At 37.0% G+C, this 13,825-nt stretch overlaps 1 protein-coding gene across 1 annotated transcript; it reads right to left on the bottom strand.

Moving 5' to 3' along the window:
* Window positions 1–1,311: 1,311 nt before the first annotated feature.
* On the bottom strand, window positions 1,312–4,970 carry LOC107624754 (Adaptin ear-binding coat-associated protein 1 NECAP-1). The gene is made up of 8 exons (XM_016327201.3): window positions 4,485–4,970; window positions 4,131–4,162; window positions 3,729–3,829; window positions 3,566–3,638; window positions 3,438–3,469; window positions 2,325–2,415; window positions 2,038–2,152; window positions 1,312–1,940 (listed from the first exon to the last, which is right to left on the bottom strand). The coding sequence occupies exons 1-8, from the start codon at window positions 4,593–4,595 to the stop codon at window positions 1,635–1,637; spliced, it is 861 nt and encodes a 286-aa protein (XP_016182687.1). The 5' UTR covers window positions 4,596–4,970; the 3' UTR covers window positions 1,312–1,634.
* Window positions 4,971–13,825: the final 8,855 nt, after the last annotated feature.

Raw genomic sequence — 13,825 nt, 5'->3', positions numbered from 1 at the left:
AATAATATTAATATTTACTTACTAAATTAAAGTAACATATAAAAATTGACAATATAGGACTTTTTTGACATCCAACATTCATAATTTTATTAATACTTATGAATAATTTTTTATTTAATTTGTCTTTTTTAATGGGATCAATTAATCTATATTATAAAAAAGTTACAATAAAATATAATATATGAGAATTATAATTATAAATTTTACATCGTCGAATAAAAAATAAAAAAGACACTTTACATATTAAACATAAAGAACAGTAAATAATAAAAAAAAATTCATATGAACTAAAAAACAATAAGAAATAAAAATATAAAAAGGAGTACTATACATTTTATAATATTAAACAAAAAAATATTTTATAATTTATTTTAGTGTCGTTAGTACTCTTTAATCTAGTGTCATTTTGGATTATAAATTTTTATTATTTATAACTCTTTTGTTACTTATAATTAGTATATAATAAAAACAAAAATAAAGTACAGTAAGAAGTACAATAAAAATAAAAAACAAAAACAAAAAAAAATCATACAAACATAGTATATAATAATCACAACCAACGACATATATTATATGAACAAAAAAATTATAATAAAAAGTAAATAAAATTCATATAAAAAATCAAATAAAAAAATAAAAAATTTTATACACAACATAAATATAGTACAATAAAGGATAGAAAAAAATAATTTATATAAACAAAAAATAATAAAAATATCATAAAAATTAATAAAAATAAAAATTTATATCAACAATAGTTGTCATATAAATAAAAAAAATACAATAAAAATATAACAATAGAAAATTAAAAAAATAACATCAGAAAAATTATATGAAAAATATTTATTATATAAATAAAAAATACAATTAAAAACATAAAAATCAAAATATGAAAGAAAGAACTAAAAATAATAAAAAAAAAAATTAAAATCTTTATCTTGGCAGTGATGAAAATAAATCTGGAAAAAATTTGGAAAAAAAATTTGTAACCAAGAACATAAAGAGAAGAACATACAGAAAGTGTGAAATTATGTGGTTATGTGCATCCTTTTTATAGAAGAAATGAAGGGTACAGTTGGTAGATATGGAATAAATTTCTTATCTATTTCCTCCAACGATAATTAACTTTCCCAACGTGAACGCAGAAGGTTGAATTTTTAGCTTCACGTGAACGTACGTTCAGATGTGAAAGCACTTCTGGGTTAGGGGTTCCAAAAGGTTGCCAAACATGACAATGGGACGTTCAAGACGTTCAAACGGACTTTTCTATTCTCCAACGTGAACCCCAAACATAAGAAGCTTAGGATGTATCAAATGCAAATATAGGCATTCCAACTTTGATAAAAACATAAACTAAGTATGCAACTGAAATAAAGTGACCAAGAAGAAGGAAAATTCTCATAATAGCAGCTCAGTGCACAACTAAAACAACCACCAATTACACATCACGGGTTGACTCACAAAGATAGTTATTGTTGGCTATGAAGAGAGTTTAATCTATCCAAGTTTGGAAGGGCATAATTGAGTCTCCAAGCTGAATCAGCATTCTATGTGTGTCCGAGATGATCATCGACTGCACGATTTCGTATCGTTTCCTGGTCATCATCACAAACTCAAACTGTTCATTAGGTAGGTTAACCAGCTGCTTGAAAATCGCCAAAATCATCATCCGGTATATCCTGTGTGCTTTGGTCTTCAGCAGAATTCTGATGTGTGTCTTCTGTTTTAAAGGCCTCAACTTCAGAAGTTTTCTCAAGGTTGAGTTTTGGAGGTAAGTTTGTCGGTGACTTTTGTATGGTTGCCGCAGGCGAAAGTGGACCCGGAGGAGGCGGTGGTGGTAACTTAATGCTAAGAGTAGATTCTGGTTTTCCACCCTTTTCTTCTGAGAAGTTGCTCTGACTCTGCTCGAAAAACTTGGACTTCACACTGCGCCCACTTTTCTGCACATAATAGACGAGAAAATATAGAATCTTAATATCGAGAAGAAGAAAAAAAAAATAATAATCATGAAAAACAGGAACATGTGGACTTCCATACACTATTCTTTAATTGGAGTACAATAGTCTCGCCTTCTTTCAAACTATAATCAACTGAGGAACTTTGCTGATAATGCTGTTCCATCTCTTCTGCAGTTTGCTTTTTGTTCAGATATCTTCAATACAATAGGAAAAGACTTTCTATTTTTCCAACTGTCGATGAAACAGAATGAAGACTTAAATCCTCTATGTTAACATGAATTAAAAATGAGTGTGGAGATTAAATTATGCAAATAGTGATATAGAAGATAAAAATGTTAACTCCAACTTAATCAACATGAAGGATACTTCATATGATCATGCAAGGCAGCTTGGAAATCATAAGCTTCTGTTCTTTCTCGGAATCCTATGCCAATAAAAGCATGCCGGAGTCGTCCATCTGCAAGATTTTCAAGTTGGTAAAATCCAGAATTCACAGGTTACAAGAAATAGAGAGCAGAAAATGTCCAACTAAAAAGAAAAAAAAATGTTACTCAAAAATGTATTTGGTCATACTAAAGAGAAGCAATGCATTAGCAGAAGTGGGGACTGAATTTGATTAAAATTAGATATCATATTGTTAAACAGATAAAGCAGAACAATTGAAGATGATAAAAGTCATTTTATACAGAACTAACTATCAATAGGGAGCTTTAGTTCGGAATTCTGAGGAATTAAACTTTAGAAATGCACTCAAATTAAATTTGACGGGGGCAAAAAATATTTTGCTTCAGGTAAAGGTACTTAATTTGTTCATCAACCATGAAATTTAGTGACAACTTTCTGCATTTAACTACAGATGCAAAATACACATAAATAAATATCAGTTTAACTATGATTGAATGACCTACTCAAAACACAATATTCTTGAGAATTATTGGTTGAAAAGGAAAACACAGACATACTGACACAATAAAACGATAATAATAAGTGTTTAGCCATGTAGGCTATGGTCATCTTATTTTGCAATGCTACAGGGTAAAAAGACAAGACACAGAATGGATAGAAATTCTTCTTTTCAGTGACATAGTAATTGATAAAGGCTAGTGCTTCACTGCTTCCCGAAACCTTCATTTTCTCTAGTGGAAGCAGATCAAACAATTTAACAAACAAGCCAAATTCTTGACAATGACAGCATAAATTCTATGCACAAAACTCAAAAGGTTGATAGAATACAATTGACAGCAAGATAAACTTTCGTCTGATTCTGTTCTGAGAGGAAAACAAACTCAATTTAAGAAACAGGTCATGACTAACATATTGATGAACTAAATTTTCGGAACTAAACCAAACAACTTCTCAATTTATTTTGTCCTATTTCCTTCCTTCACAAGTCTCTGGCAAACCCTCACCTCATACCAGTGATACAAGATGAAAGGAAGAAAAGAAGTAAAAAAGCACAATGCAGATGCACCGGCTCACCTATATTCTCTTCTATGCGAAGAACAAAATATCTGCAGAATATAAGTAAAAATATTAAGCATCTGGATATACAAAACTGTATAATAACAAATTAACAAGCAAAAGCTATCAACAGTCTAAAAAATGACCTGCTGCTGTCAATAACTGGTTCCACAGGATGCGGCTCTCCTTTTCTTAAAAATGCTCGAGCATATAATTCACCTAGTTAAATATATTTCATTGTAGTAATAAAAAAATACAAAAGTAATTTAATTGTATGATGAAATTAAAGCATATTTAATATAATCTTACCTGTTTTCTTATCTTCAAGTCTAATGATGCATTCTTCTCCTTTGCTTACAACCTTCAATATCCCTTCCCAAGCCCATTTATTGACATCCCATTCATCAGCCCTGAAATGAACTTCCCATTGTAAATATTCAAACTTGGAAGCAGCCAAATAAAAAAAATCACAAATCCACGACCACCAAGTGGAAATGTTGAAGATCAATCACTTCCCATAAACCAAAGTTCACAAAAGGGGTTGAAAGATACAAACAAAATTACAAGGCAAATACTCTAATTAATCAAAGACCTTAAAAAGGTTGGCATCCTAACGATGCTAGAATAAATGTACATTTGATAATTTTAACATTATGACAAATATAGTAAACTAGTTAGATCAGTAGCCATAATTTGAAATTGATCAAAAACCTGTAAGAAGATGCTGTCTTTCTTGGAGGTATCTGCACAAATAGTACAAAGAAAGCTTTAGCTTCATGCCACAAAGTTTTCAAATTCCAAACCATTATCTGGTAATTAACACAGCAAATTCAAGTAACAAAAATCTAAAGAAACTCAACCAATGCCACCAAATTTCTCAGGAAGCCTTAAATTTTGATTCTGCACACAGGTATCAAACTTGATAACCGGCACCCTCACTCAATTGCGAAATTGAATAACACAACCAAATCATCAAAACCAAACTTTTCCAAAACTCCACCAAAATAAATTACAAGAATTGATCAAATTTCACTGATTCACTTCAAACGTAGATCAAAGACTCACTATGTAGACGTAGCACTCAGAGACTTGAAACAGAACGAGCTCAACGGGCTCTGTATCTTCGCCTTCCCCACCACTATTCTGAATGTGGGGTTCCTTCCCTTCACTCTCCATGATTCAGAAACGCATAAAAGATTGTAACTTTGATGGAACAGGATTGAGCTGAAGAAACTCGATCTGGGTCTGAATGGGAGCACGATTATGCGAAAAGTTTTTATTTTTGTTTTATTTTCTTCCCTCTGAAATTTGGGTAAGAGAGAGAAAGGACTGAGAAGAAGGTTTTTGTTTCTGGTTCGTTCTCATGGGGGAGACGACGAAGCACCGCAGCAGTTCTGCATCAGAGCGATTATCACCGTCTGATTCGAATACTTTTGTTTATCGGACGGTGGTTAGTATAGTGTTAGGTGGGTCCATTGATTTGGAGTTTTTGGACTGTGATTGCTTTGGTTTCAAGTCAAAAAGAAATAAAAAAAAGAAAGTCAGAAATATAAATGGTCAATATTAACTTACTAGTTATTAAGTAATTAGGCAGTACCATAAATAATAAGGATAATAAAAAAAATATTATGAGATCATCAAAATTTATTATTTTATTTTATATTTTTAAATATTAATAATTAATTAATAATAAAAAATAATAAATTATAATAGTCATCTAAAATAATTAATATATATGGAATAAAATAGAAATATACCATAATAAATTAGAGTTTTTACAATCTTATTTTTTATAGAGTAAAGTATTGTTTTTGTCCCTAACGTTTAGCGTAAGTTTTAAAATTGTCCCTAATGTTTCAATCATCCTATTTAAGTCACTAACATTTCAAAATTGATTCAATGTTGTCCTGCCGTTAGGGATCCGTTAACAGAATTGGCGGCGAGACAAAATTGAGACGATTTTAAAACGTTAGGGACTTAAATAGGACGAAAACGTTGGGGACAAATACGATACATAGAAATAAATTTTAATTTTATCCTTCAATAATATCAATTTTTTTTAGAGTGAATACCTATCCGGCCACTGACAATTATCTCGAAAGAACAATGAGGTCCCCAAGAAAAAAGAACACTCAATCCGGCCTCTTATCTTTTTTTTTCGGGACTGATTAGCCCCTATGCTAAAAAAATAACATTGGTTTTTTTTTTGGCACAGGGACCTCGTTGTCCTTTCGAGGTAATTGTCAAGGGCCGAGTTGGATTTTTTTTTTGTCAAGGGCCTCGTTGTCTTTCAAGGTAATTGTCAATGGCTGTTTTAGGTTTTTCTCATTTTTTTACTGTATATAGTATTCAATTATTTTTTAATCACATATAAGTAAATTACAGTTAATCAGATTACTTTTATTTTAAATAATTTTTTTTATAATTTTATACTTAAAGTAATGTAATTTTTTTATAGATAAATAACTTTTACACTTTCATTCTAAATAATGTAATTTTATTTTCATTACTTAATCACATTACTTATATTTTTTTATAATTTTATACTTTTATTCTAAATAAATTAATTTTTTTATTATTTTACACTTAAAGTAATGTAATTTTTTTATAGATAAATAAATTTTATACTTTCATTCTAAATAATGTAATTTTACTTTCATTACTTAATCACATTACTTATAATTTTTTTTATAATTTTACACTTTCATTCTAATCATTACATTATTTATTTAGAATGAAAATGTAAAATTATAAAAAAATAAATTTATTTAGAATGAAAGTAATGTGATTAAGTGTAATTTACTTAGATGTGATTAAAAAATAATTGAATACTATGTATAGTAAAAAATTGATATTATTTAAAAATAAAATTAAAATTTATTTCTATGTATCTTTTTGTCCCCAACGTTTTCGTCCTATTTAAGTTCCTAACGTTTCAAAATGGTCTCAATTTTGTTCCGCCGTCAATTCTGTTAACGGATCCCTAACGGCAGGAGAACATTAAGTTAATTTTGAAACGTTAAGGACTTAAATAGGACGATTGAAACATTAGGGATAACATTCGGACTTACCCCAAACGTTAGGGACAAAAATGATACTTTACTCTTTTTTATATTATGACACACATAACAATATTTATAGTAGTGTAGTACCTATTTTGGATATACAGATCTAAAATAAAGTTAGAAATTATACAAAGATGAACTTAGACGATTTGATAAGATGGATTGGAAATTCGTCGTCTCGATCAATGGCGTGATTAGACTTTAGGAGCAGTGGAGTTAATACTTACAAAGACACTTCAACGACCAAATCAGAGAGTTAATGAGGTGGGGTTTGAGTGTTAGGGTGAGTTATCTTATCTTGTAGGGAGGGCCCATCTCATAGGATTTAAAAGGTAGTTAAGCATGGAGATTTTTTCGAATGGTTAAGATAATGGGGGGTGCTTGGTCCGGGCCACATTTAGGCCTGTTAGGGTTCTGCATGCCTGGACCGAAACAGTTGCCCCTCGGAGTGAGAGAACATGCTTGCTTGATCTCGTCGCTAGTGTTGGTGAGGTCAGGTTCCCACAAACTCGGTGGGTCGTGAATCCATGGTTAGAGTGCAAGGTTGCATATGTCCGTTACGCTTCTCGATAATGAGACTTGTTTGTTTGCGTTTTTCGAGGCGTCATAATAATGTGTAGTAGGAGAAAGAAGGGTTTTTGGTATTTTTTCATTTTAGCCCCTCGTCCCTCTATATTTTTTTTTTGGAATGTTAGAGTTTTATTTTTCTTTTTTAATAACTACCTTCTTCATTTCTTCTTTGTTTTCTTTTCATGTGTCTCTCTTCTCAAAAGTCCTCACTGGTTCCTGGTGCTATACTTCTGGTTGACCATCATTACTGTCGACGGCTTACAGTGCAACATTCCCCTGCGCCTGTGCTGTTTGATGCTCTTCCTTCTTTCATTTTTTTAGAACAGATTAGTGTTTTTTCCCGCTTATTTATGCTTTGTGTCTTGTTATTTTGTTTTGCTTTTATATTCCCTTAGCTTTGGGGTTTCTTCTATGCTATGGTAGTAACCAGATGGGGGTTACCACTATTTTAACATGGTTTATAATTGGGTATATTTGTCGTGGGATTGTCTTAGGATTTTATGCTTTTTGTGTTTCTAGGTAATGAGTTTATGGTGGTGCCCCCTTTGGATATAGGTATGGTGCGACAGATGGCGGTTTAGAAAAATTCGGATCCCATCTTTCTAGTTGGGGGTGACCCGGACCGTTACCAGACTTCTGACGTGTCGGGTACGCCCTCTAAATTGGGTGACAATGACCTCCAGAAGCTTCGGGAGGATGGTTTATATGTGGAGGTGGTGAGGCGAAGCGGCAGCATGAGCTTTTGCTTGCCGACAAAAATGAGAGAGTGTGTTACCTCAATCTAGATTCTCTTCGAATTTCCAATTGGATGTGCGTGCACAAGCCATTGTTCACGAAGGTAAGGGTTCGGTTTCCTTTTTTGGAGTTTACCATGCTCTTCTGAATCGGGTTTGTGTGGCACCAAGCTAATTACATCAGAACAGCTAGGCCGCTATTCAGACTTTCGAGCTAGTGTGTACCTTCTTGGAGATCCCTATTTGGGTCGAGGTCTTTCTATTCTTCTTTCTCTGCACCATTCCTTATAAGGAGGGGAAGCTCCAAAATGGATATATCTCTTTCCGAGCTTAACCAAATTGTCAGATCTTTGATTTGTTCGAGAATTCATTTCACGGGTTCAAGGCATAGTATTTCAAGATCTGCCCTGTTCGAGGTCATCGCCCGATTTGGTTGACCCTAGAGGGAGAGCGCCGAATCTCCATTTATTGGAATTTCGGGTCCAGAGCTTCCTATCAGACAAGGATAACCTATGAAGATTTGTCCCTCGAGAACAAGGATATCGTCGATGTTTTGCTGGCAATATTTGGGGACAGGCCATCAAATCCTCGAGATGTCATGGGGAATCTCGAGGCGGGCAGGTCGTATGTTAGTAGGCTCTCTTTTTGAGTTCCTGAGTTTCTACTTTTGATTTCTGACTTCATAACTTATAATTTTTATGTTTCTCCTGTTTTGTAGTTCAGATGGCTGGCGGACAGACGACCTTGGCCAGGTTGAAAGTTGCCTTCCTTTGTGACTAAAAAATGATGGTGATGGGACTTATCTTTCGAATCTTCATGTTGCCTCTCTTTCCAGCTCCCAGACCATGTCTCAAGAGCTTTCTACTCGGCAAACTCATGGGATGACGATCTCCAGGAGATCCCAATTCCTGAGCCTGATAAAAAGCGTAAAAGACCGGTCGAGGAAATTAGCGGGAAGGCGTTGGTAACGGGGTTACTATGTCCTACGTAATGGATTGCTCATTTGATGCGCCCGAGTTTATTGATCAGCATCTGTTGCCCGGGGATTGAGGACTTTTTTAAGGACTGTGATGTTACCGGGCAGGCAAAGTCGGTGTATCGTACTCTCCTTCATTCTGATGCCATTGTCTGTAAGGTAGAGCCGATGCTCTCTCAATCCCTTCTTTTGGATGGCAAGCTTCTCCAGACACAGGTGGATATCGGCCCTCTGAAAGATCAGCTGGAGGCATCTGAGGCCGCTAAGTTAAAGACGGTAAAGGAAGTGGAAATGCTAGCTTGAAGATTTAGTGATTGGCAGACTGGGAGCTCGAGCTCATGAATCAATTGGCTAAGGCGCGAAAGCTGGCTGTCAATGTAGAGTAGGCTGTTGCCACCGCCCACTCTGAGGCCGAAGCTACGAAGGCGAAGGTGGAGGGTCTGAAGAAACAGAATGTCGATCTTCTTGCTGATGCTAAAACTGCAATCTCGGGGATCGAGGAAGCTTTGAAAGCTCAGGTTTAGGTATTGGCTCCGGATGTGGATGTGTATATGTCTGTCATGGGAGCCTTTCAGACCGTAAAGGATGGGCAGATCATGGACCTTGAGTAATTTTGTTTTATTTTGTATAAAAAATTATTAAATTTGTAAGCCATGTGTTCGGTGTATACATTTTGTCTTGATGGCTTTTGGGGCCACTTTGTTATGAACTTTTGGGGCCTCTTGGTGGGATGACTTTTGATTAGTTCACTTTTAATATTTTGGATATCCGTTTTTTGTTGGCCTCAGGGGTGATCGGTCCCTGGGGGTAGCCTCGTTTGTTATTTCCGAGTTTTCATTTTATAGTTTTTGGATTTCACTCATTAGAAGTAATACAAATAAATATATAAAGAAATGAGAAAGTTTTATTAAATGGTTTAAGAGAATATGGGCCTCGTTAAAACCTCTCCACAATTTGGAGTAGGAAAGAGTGCCAGATTTAAAACAAAATAAAATAAAACAAGAAAAACAGAAAAAAAAAAGAAATAACTTTCCCAAGTTACCAACTTGGAAGCTCGATTTACGAATAATAGCGTCATAAATTTACGGCGTTCCATGACGTCTTAGTTATATCTCAAGTTCACCCTTTGTTTCAAGGCGAGTTCTCGTAGGTGGACTATGTTTCTTACCTCATCTACAAGATCTCGTTCTACGGCTTCATCGTGTTCTTTGATGGTTCTTCAAGGACTTGGTTCTCTGACTTCAACCGAGATGGCGGCTTCCGTACCGTATGTCAACCTAAAGAGTGTTTTTCCGGTCGATTTTTGGGGTGAAGTTTGGTGCAACCAGAGGACGTATCCTAGCTCGTCGGATCACAATCCATTAGCTTTGTCTAACCTCTTCTTAAGTCCTTTCAGGATTATTTTGTTGGCTACTTCAACTTGGTTATTGGTCTGTGGGTGTTCTACTAAGCTAAATTTCTGGGTGATTTCGAGTCCTTCCAGGAATTCTCTAAATCGCTTATCTGCGAATTGGGTTCCATTGTCCGAGATTACGATTTCAATGATACCGAATCGGGGGATGACTTGGCACCAGAAGAACTTTCGGCTGACTGTGATTGCGGCTAATGCCTCTGCTTTGATCTATTTGGTGTAGTAGTTGATAGACACGATGGGGAACCTGAGTTGTCCCGGGGTTGTTGGGAAGGGTTCTATGAGGTCAACTCCGCATGTCCTGAAAAGACAGTCAGTGAATATGGTGTTGAGTTGCTGTGGAGCTACTTAGTAGAGGTCGGCATGAATCTGACATTGCTTGCAGGTCTTGACTAGGTGAAAGGAATCTTTGATGATGGTCGACCAAAAGTATCCAGCTCGGATGACCTTTTGGGCCAAGGTTTTACCTTCAATATGATGATCGTAACACCCTTCATGAATTTCCCGCAGGACGTAGTCTCTTTAGTTTGGTTCGATGCATTTGAGGAGGGGTTGGGAGAGTCCCCTTTTGTATAGTTGTCCTGCTATTATGGTGTATTTGGTCCATTCACGCTTTATGCATTTTGCTTCAATTGGGTTGTCCGGTAGTTCGCCCTTTTCTAGGTAATGAATGATGGGGATCGTCAAAGTTGGTAATCTAGAAAAAGGCATGCAGGTCGGACCTGGTGGTGAGATAGAAGGTGTCTGTACAACTTCCTAGATTAAGGACCGGTTTTCGGAGTGTGGTTTGGTAGTTGCTATCTTTGAGAGTAGGTCAGCCCTTGCATTTTTTTTCCTTGGGATGTGTTGTACCGTAACTACGTTGAATGTGGCGATCAGTTCTTTAACCCTGGATAGGTACTTTTGTAAAAAGGGATCGCGTGCTTGGTAATCTTCTTTTACCTGGGAACTCACGACTTGAGAGTCGTTGCAAACTTTCAGAGTTTTTACTCCGACTTCCTTGGCTAGCGTTAAACCAGCCAAGAGGGCTTCATACTCAGCTTGATTATTGGGGATCGAGAATTCGTATTAAATTGACTGTTAGATAAAAATTCCATTCTTGTTCTCCCATATCACTCTTAATCCATCAGAGCTGACGTTTGACGATCCGTCGATGTGCAACTTCCATGGCTCGGGTGTTTCGCCCCTAGGGGTCATCTCAGTGATGAAATCTGCCTTCGCTTGAACTTTGATCGCGTTTTTGAGATCATGCTATATTTCGTATTGGGATAGTTCTACTGACCAGGCGAGCATTTGTCCTGCCAAGTTTGGCCTTTTAAAGTACTTGTCTGATGGCCTAGTTTGTTCAAAATGCAATGGGGTGGCTCTGAAAGTACAGACAGAGACATCGGGAAGCCATTAGCAGGGCGTAGGCAAGTTTTTCAAGTCGGGTCGTGTTTTGGCATTCTGGAACACATTGCTTATGAAGTATATTGGTTGTTGAGTCTTTTATTCGTCTTACGAATCAATGCTACGGCCAGAGCCTCTTCCATTATGGATAGGTAGAGGTACAACATTTCCCCCGTTTTGGGTTTAGAGATGACGGGGGAGTTCCGCTAATGCCCTTTTAAAATGTTGGAAGGCTTCTTCGCACTCTGGTTCCCATTGGAAATTTATGTCTTTTTTCATGAGTTTGAAGAACAGGAGAGCCTTCTGTGTCGAAGCTCCGAGGAAGCGGCAAAGCGCAACCAGCCACCAGGTCAGTTTTTGGACGTCTTTGAGGTTTGCCAGGCTGCTTATCTTAAGAATGGCTTGGCATTTTTTTCGGGTTGGCTTCCACCATTCGCTGCGTGATCATGAAGCCCAAGGAATTTCCCAGCCTCCATGCATTCTGAGTGTGCATTTTGTAGATTAAGGTCGTTGATGAGTTTATCACCGTTTTTCGTCTTGGCTAACATGTCGTCTATGTAGACCTCTAGTTTCGCTCCTGAGAGGTCTTTGAAAACCTTTGTTACGAGTCTCTGGTATGTGGCACCCACATTTTTAGACCGAACGGTATGACCGTAGAGCAATACGTTTCCTCGGAAGTGATGAACGTAGTTTTCTCCTCATTTGGTTTGTGCATAGGTATCTGGTTATACCCGGAGAATGCATCAATGAAGCTGAGGTATTGGTTTCCCGATGGGGCATCCACTAGGTCGTCGATGTTGGGTAGGGAAAAGGCGTCTTTTGGACAAGCTTTATTCAAGTCCATGTAATCGACGCACATTCGCCACTTGCCATTTGCTTTTTTTACTAGTACGACGTTCGCTAGCCAAGTGGTATAGGGTAGTTCTCGGATGAAACCAGCTTCGAGCAGTCTCTTGACTTATTTTCCTACTTCGCTTGCCTGGTCTAATGACATCTTCCTTCTTCTTTGGATTATCAGTTTGGCTTTGGGGTCCACAGCTAGCCAGTGGGACATTATTGTTGGATCTATTTCTAGCATATCATCAGGAGTGAAAGTGAACACGTTTCTATTCTCCCTTAGCAACTCTATGAGTTGCACCTTCAAGTCAAAGGGGAGGTTTCAGTTAATGTAGGTGACTTCTTCATTGGAGTGCTCGATCTGCAGTTTCTCTAGGTCCCCTTCCAACTCTGGTCTTGGCAGGGCGTCTTGCCTCGTGTCTAGGTCGGCGAGGAAGATTCCCGCCGTGTCACGAGACCGTTTATAGAGCACTAAGCTTGCATTGTTGTATTCTACTGCAACTTGTCGGTCACCATGGATTGTTCCGATGGTTCCATCTTCTGCATGGTATTTTATGATTAAGAATTTGGTGAATATAGTGGCAGAGAGGTCGTTGATAGTTTTTTTCCAAGGATGATATTTTAAGTTATGGAGTCTTTTAAGACTACGAACTCAGAATGCACAGTCTTCTTTTGGCTGTCAGTTCCAATAGTGATGGGAGCACCACGGAACCGTCCGGTTTAATGAAGTTGTCCCCAATTTCAATTACTCTGTTAAGGTGATTCTGCAAGTCCTCGTTTTAGAGGCCGAGTTTGTTGAAGTCCCCTCTAAAGAGGATGTTTGAGTCTGCTCCTGTGTCTACTAATATTCATTTAACTATGCCTATGCCAACTCTGGCTGAAATGACAAAGAGGCATCTTCCTTGACCATGCCGTTGTGGCAGTCGTCGAATGAGAACGTCATGGTTGATGTGGAGTGATCTCTTTGTTTTTTACCCAGAAGTCCTTTTTCAATGCGGATTTGGATTTCTTGGGAACGTTCTTTCCTGTGATGACATTTAATACTATGGTTGGATCGGCCTCTAAGCTTTCTCGGTAGACGATGTTTACACCCCTCGGGTTTCACCCTTCGCGTTTTAGGGATTTTTCTCTTTCTGTCCTTCGGGACTCTCGAATGACCTTGGAGAACTTGGGGAGTTTACCGTCTTGGATGGCTTATTCGAGTGGGTCCTTAAGGTCGAAATAGTCTTGGGTACTATGACTGTATCCTATGTGATAATCATATTACAAGCTTTTGTTGCCACCTGTGCATTTTTTTAGTTGTCTGGCTTTGGGGAGCATGCCCCTTTCTGCTATTTGGTGGTAAATTTCGGTGATTGGGGCCGGTAGAGAGTGTAATTGGTGAATTTTCCCACCCTTAGTGTTCGATTGTGGATGGGGATTCT

The sequence above is a fragment of the Arachis ipaensis genome, chromosome B2, assembly GCF_059453495.1.
Source record: "Arachis ipaensis isolate K30076 ecotype BB chromosome B2, ASM5945349v1, whole genome shotgun sequence".
Lineage (NCBI taxonomy): Eukaryota > Viridiplantae > Streptophyta > Magnoliopsida > Fabales > Fabaceae > Arachis > Arachis ipaensis.
This window is presented reverse-complemented; position numbering and strand designations above follow the sequence as displayed.